This window comes from Acanthisitta chloris, unplaced genomic scaffold (genome assembly GCF_000695815.1).
Source record: "Acanthisitta chloris isolate BGI_N310 unplaced genomic scaffold, ASM69581v1 scaffold4789, whole genome shotgun sequence".
Taxonomy (NCBI): Eukaryota; Metazoa; Chordata; class Aves; order Passeriformes; family Acanthisittidae; genus Acanthisitta; species Acanthisitta chloris.
Genome location: NW_008691894.1, coordinates 23,614 through 30,119, shown reverse-complemented (window position 1 = coordinate 30,119; position 6,506 = coordinate 23,614). Strand labels below are relative to the sequence as shown.

Below are 6,506 nucleotides of genomic sequence, written 5' to 3'. Positions count from 1 at the left end.
CCTGCTGGAACTGAGGCACTGTGCTGCTGAATGAACAAAAAATGACAGTTTCATGCAGCTGTCAGAATGAAGCTCCTAATTATGACTCTGCAAACCCCTTTCCCTTCTCCCAGGTGGTAAGGAGGGATTCACTTACGGCATTCCCAGCTTCGGCAGCCAAGCGCGCGGCGTATCTGGCAATCAGCCTGTGCTCCTCGTCCAGCCGCCCCGGGCTGTCCAGGACACTGCCAAAGAGCCAAAACACCCCGTCAGTACCCTCACACCAGGGGTGCCAGGGGGAAGGATGTGTCAGTGCAAAGAGGCAGCGAGGGGAAAGAGAAGAGTCACACTGGAAATAACCCAGATCGTTCCCTTTTCCATTCTGCTTCCAAAGGGGGAACTGCTACTCCTGACCTTCTGCCCAGCAGCATTTTCTCCAGGATTCAGAGATTCCAGTTTTAATGCATTAAAATAATTTGTTTCAGTAAATATATATTGTTAGGAACAGACTGAAGTTGTTCTGAGGAGCTTTTCTGCAAACCCTTTTGGCTTACACAAGGTCAAAAGAGGTCAAGAGCTGAAGGATAGTCTCACAGTATGTAAGGATGAAGGAGGAAAGCTTTGTCCTCAGGGATGGAGGAGGATGAGTGGCCAGGCCAGGATGATTCCCATGAGGAGAACCAGAGGGAACCACGCTGAAGGGAGAAGAACCCTCTGCACAGAACCCTCTGTCACTGAATGACATCAACTTAAAAGCAAACAGCACTTTGTAAGTCAGCCTGACCTACACCTGAATTACTACCACCTTGCAACACCCAAATGTCCAAAACGTGTTAATTTTAGACTTGGTCCTTCACACCTCAGCTACAGAGGGTGACACAGCTCCAGGCACCTCATACTGCCAGGCTGGATGTGGCTTGGAGCACTGTGGGCTAGTGGAAAGAGTCCCTGTCCATGGCACGGGGTGGGACTGGAGGAGCTCGAAGATCCCTTCCCACCTAAACCATTCCATGGCTGCCTCATACAGGCTGTAGCTGCCTTGGAAATCTTGCTGAAATAGGTATTAAACACATTTCCAATAATCATCAGCAACAGCGGCAGCACTCCGAGGTGACAGAGGGAAGGGCCACGGAGGTTCGAGGCAGGAAAAGCAGAAGCAGCAGAGGTGACAGATCCCAGGGCTGGGAAGGGGAAGGCAGCACCTGGGTCTCCCTGATGTTTAACATGGTCCCTCTGGGCTTGTTAATCATTAACATAATCAATCCAGCCTGGTAACACAGGCAGAGCCAGGAGTGCTGACTCAGCTTCTGCCATTCCCAAATAATTCTCCTTTTAGCTACAAACACACTGGGGGACAAAGGATGACTTTTGGGTTGTGCTAATTGAAACCAGCCAATGCTGAGATCTATTCCCAGCTTGGTTTGGTGCCACAGTGGCCTTGCCATGAGGAATCAGGAGGGGAATGACAAATGAAAGAGCAATTTTTAAGTGAATATCCCACTGCTGTTATTTGAGAGTTACTGGTTGTCCAACTGCTGTGCAGAGATCCCTCATCCCACCTCCCTTGCAAAAGGAATTGCTGGCTCAGTTATAGAAACCAAACTGTTATTAACTGAAACAACCAGGATTAGTGTGGGAATGAGGAATGTGCTCCCTGTGGCCACACAGCCTTCCCAGTGCTATCCCTGAGGTTCCAGGTGGGATCCATGGACAGCCCAGGGCGGTTCCTGAGGGCGCTGCAGGGAAATTCAGGGTCAGCATCACCACAGATGGCACAAATTAAACCAGACACATACCTGGTGCACCACAAGAGCTACTTGCAGCCACCGTTCTCACCTCAGGAGACAATTTGCATTTCTTTAGGCTTTATTTCAAGGATTTATGTTTCCCTTATTCACAGACACAAATCCACATTGTGAACCCGACAGTTACTTAAAAATGCAGATTTAAGTTCTTTTCAGTAACACCAAATTTAACAACTTGAACTCTTCTGGAGTGGCACAGGGGCCAGCGCTGAGCTGAATAGATGTGCAACTACAATTAACACAGATGGGTCTGTGATGAGCACAAATTTCACTTGGCCTGGCTGGATTAACACCAGGAGATATTCAACTGCACAGTGCAAAGGAAGGAGCAGGAGAAAGGGGAGTTAAACCAGTGAGGAAACAGATTTAAGAGAAGAAAAACCAGAGCCTTTACACTAGGCTTGATGAATTTCACAGACACCTTCATGCTAATTTATTAGCCATCCCCATCCACTTCCTAAACTCCACATTGCTTTTCTTCAGCTTTCCTCTGCACTTCTGTCTGTACACGTTTTTCCCTGCTTTTATAGGAATGCAGATCACCCCATTCAGGCTGGTGTCTCCCAATACCTCTCCCAGCTCCAGGAACTGCTCTCTCTTCTGATCTAAGTAAATTACAAAATAGTTATTGACAATTTCTTACTTTCTTGAAAAACACCAGTAATTTAATAAAAAAAATGAATCACTCTTTTGCATTTGCTTTTAGAAATATTGTACAGATGACAAGGAAGAGGAGTTCATGCACATCTCCATCCCAGGTTGCTCCGAGCCCTGTCCAACCTGGCTTTGATGGAAAGGTCTGACCACAGGAGGCTTTGACAGCACCATGGGGATAGTTGGGTCTGTCACAGGGGCACTGAGACAGAACCAAACTGCCTGGAATCAAGGAGCAGGACACAGGGGGAGGGTGATGTGATGCTGAGTTTTAGGTGTTAATGGCTAAGGGCCACTCGCAGCCTCTGCCCTCCACGGTCGTGCTGGCAGCAGCACTAGGGCAACATGGTGAGCCAGGGAAGGAAATTGAATTGGCTTAGGACAGGCCTGACATAAAAATAACAACTTGGTTTGTGCCAGGGCAGGGCCCTGAGCCAGCTCAGCAGTGACTGGGGAGACGTGGGAGTCACACAACAGTAAAGGAGGGTGAGGGCAGGGAGAGCCGGGGGGAATGGGGCACATCAGCCCACCCTGACGTTGGCTTGAGGCTCTCATGGAAATGTGTCCTGCAAAATGAGAACATTACGTATTGTCTAATGGCTTCCCACTGCCAGAGGGGAGAGATAGATGGGATATTGGGAAGGAATTCTTGGCTGTGAGGGTGGTGAGGCAATGGCACAGGTTGCCCAGAGAAGCTGTGGCTGCCCCATCCCTGGAAGTTTTCCAGGCCAGGTTGAATGGGGCTTGGAGTAACCCTTGGAGCAATCCTGGGCTACTGGGAGGTGTCCCTGCCCATGGCAGGGGGTGGAACAAGATAGGCTTTAAGGTCCCTTTCAATTCAACCTACTCTACGATTCTATAAATGGATAGGATAGGATAGGATAGGATAGGATAGGATAGGATAGGATAGGATAGGACAGGACAGAAAAAGAAAGGATAAGGTAACAGACCAGATTAGACTTGACTCTTTCAGCTGGAAGGTATTTACACCAACCACCTACCCCAAGTGATTTACCCGTTCAAGGCTGGCCAAAAGTTAAACAACATCATTAAGGGCATGTCCAAATGCCCTTTAAAGGTCCCAGTGACTGGGACACTGGTGAGAGATGACAGAGAAGATGATCTAATGGTCTCTTCTGATCCTGAAGGCTCTGCTGCATTGATAGTAGAGAGGTCTGAGTGTGGCCAGGCCAGAACAGCAGTGCTGCACCTTGTCTCCAACACAGCCAGAGCTGTGCCAACAGAAGAACAGGAGAGAGACAGCTAGGGATGGTTATTACAGGAAAAGCTGTCTGTGAGGGCGATTTACTGCTACCTCAGTCAGTCAGGGACTGAGGCCATTGGTATTGGCTGGCTGGAGCCACTGGAGATCCCTCACAGCTGCCAAAAAAATATCATTATGTGAGATTTTGGGAGGTGAAGATCAAAAGAAAGAGCAGGGAAATAATTTCCCTCTTTACTAGGCACTGTTAAGGCACCTCCAGTCCTGCGGGCAGCTCTGGGCTCTTCATGACAAGAAGGACATTGAGGGACTAGAGCATGTCCAGGGAAGGGAATGGAGCTGGGGAAGGGGCTGGAGCAGCAGGAGCAGCTGAGGGAGCTGTGGGGGCTCAGCCTGGAGAAAAGGAGGCTCAGGAAGGACCTTCTCTTCTCTGCAACTCCCTGACAGGAGGTGCAGCCAGGTGGAGTCAGGCTCTGCTCCCAGGGAACAAGGGACAGGACAAGAGGAAACAGCCTCAAGCTGTGCCAGGGGAGGGTCAAGTTGGCCATCAGGAAGAATTTCTCCATGGAAAGGGCTGTCAGGCATTGGAAGGGGCTGTCCAGGGAGGGGGTGGAGTCACCATCCCTGGAGGTGTTCAAGGAACAACTAAACACGGCACTCAGTGCTCGGGTCTAGCTGACAAGGTGGTGATGGGTCATAGGTTGGACTTGATGATCTTGGAGGTCTTTTCCAACCTCAGTGATCCTATGATACACACAAGATTTCAATCTGTCGTATTCCCTTCAAGACACACTCTTTTGTATCTCCAAATCCAATGACTGCAGTAACTGCGTGAAGGTGAGAGTCTGAATTTTTTTTTTTGTCTCGTGGAAAATATTCTGGGCTCTCCTTTCCTGCAGGTGAAAGCAGTGATTCACCACCAGGAAAAACTTGCCTTTCCCAGGAGATGCCCTTCATCCACACAGCAGTGGAATACGAATTTCTGCATGACACATGATGAAATAGGGCTCTAAAAATATTATCCAGAGGATGAAAACATGGAAAGAGCAAGCAACATACAGCCCCCAGATGACTAACCTCCTTGTCCTTCCCAGCACAGCTCTGGCTCTGCAAAGGCACAAGTTAATTAGGCCCACAAGTGGAACATGGAACCCCCTGGCCGTGTCCTGGGATGAAACATTTTGGGCTGCGTTTTGGGGCTTCAGGGTGAAACTTCTCTGCATAGACAGAGCCATGAAATATAAATGTGCACAAATATCAAAGCTGAGATAAAAGAAATTAATTCCTCAAGGCATTGACACTATTTTTTTAGAAGGGCAGAGCCAGGAGCCGTTGCATTGAGCAGGTCATGGTGGGGGACTTGGAAGAGGTAGTTTCAAGAACAAAGGCAGTAACAAGATGGGACTGTGGCTGTGTTTGGGGTGGAGAGGGACAGGCAAGGAGGAGAAAAGAACAGGTAAGAGTTATAGAACAGTGCTGGGCATGAGCCTCCTGTGAAAAAAGGTAATGTGGAAATTAGTTTCCTAGTGGTGAAAGATTCCAGAATGGCCATGGAGAGAAAAAAAGAATGAATTAATCCATTTGGGGTGTTACTGCATTTGTGTAAGGGATCCTGTACCACAGGGTAGGGACGGACACAGATCCATTCAGAAGATTTCAGGGAATACTGATGATAGAATCATCAAGGTTGGAGGAGACCTCTAAGATCACCAAGTCCAGCCATTAACCTGCCACTCTGATGGAACACCTAAACACTAATTTCCAGTGCCAGAGGTGTTTCCCTCCCTTTGACAACAGAGGCCAAACCTCTCTGGTCGTCCCCTCCCTACTCCAGGCCCAATCCTGGCACTGACCGTGCCCCGCTCTGCAGCCGCATCACATAGGTGGCTATCAGGGTGTGCTCATCGGCTACCGGGCTGGAGGGGTCCTGGCTGTGCTGGTACCTGGCAGGGAGGGAGGCAGGAGACAGCAAACAAAACACAACATGAATACAAAGCAAATAATGAACAAAGGCAGCAAAACAAATGGTTATAAATTAAAAGGAACACGAGGCATTAAAAAATGTCAGTGTGATTGGGCAAGTCACATGATGAAGATCTTCTGCTGTTAATGGGTGAGCAAAGGTTAGAGGGACACTTGGGTATGTTTGAGCATTGGAAGGGGCTGTCCAGGGACGGGGTGGAGTTACCATCCCTGGAGGTGTTCAGGGAATGGCTGATGTGGCACTCGGTGCTCTGGTCTAGCTGACAAGGTAGTGATGGGGCACAGGTTGAACTTGATGGTCTTGGAGGGTGTTTCTAGCCTCAGGGATTCTGTGATTCTGTAAATATGCAATGAGTGTAGCTGTGGAGCCTCCCAGAATTTCTAGCAGGATCCGTGGTCTTCAGGGAGGAGACTCCTGAGCATGGCCAGAGCCACTGTGGCTCAGCACTGGAGAATCCAACCTCAACAGCACTCAGCCTTCTCAGAACCATAGAATAAATCACTGAGGTTGGAAAAGCTCTCAAAACCATCGAGTCCAACCTGTGACCCATTACCACCTTGTCAACTACACCAGAGCACTGAGTGTCATGTCAGTCATTCCTGGAACACCTCCAGGCATGGTGACTCCACCACCTCCCTGGACAGCCCCTTCCAATGCCTGACAGCTCTTTCCAGGGACAAACTTTTCTGTGGGCAAACAGACCCAAAATCCTAAACCATATTGGCTGCAGCTTCATTACCACATCAAAAATCAGATCTGACAGTGCTCAGGCTTCTTCTCTTGTAACAGAGATCCACCAAAACAAGAGATGAGGGAAGTGATAAAATCTAACTAATGAGGGGTTGGTGTGGACAGCTCTGAA

General features: G+C 48.9%; 1 protein-coding gene across 1 annotated transcript in view; it reads right to left on the bottom strand.

Annotated features, from left to right (window-relative positions):
- The window catches only part of LOC103809571 (dystrobrevin beta-like), a gene marked incomplete at both ends in the record, with an annotated part of 17,381 nt that extends 11,778 nt beyond the window's left edge, over positions 1-5,603 (bottom strand). Inside the window, 2 exons of the mRNA XM_009082410.1 lie at positions 137-224; positions 5,514-5,603. Of these exons, the coding sequence (XP_009080658.1) occupies positions 137-224; positions 5,514-5,603 (178 nt within the window). The remainder of the gene's footprint in view (positions 1-136; positions 225-5,513) is intronic.
- Positions 5,604-6,506: the final 903 nt, after the last annotated feature.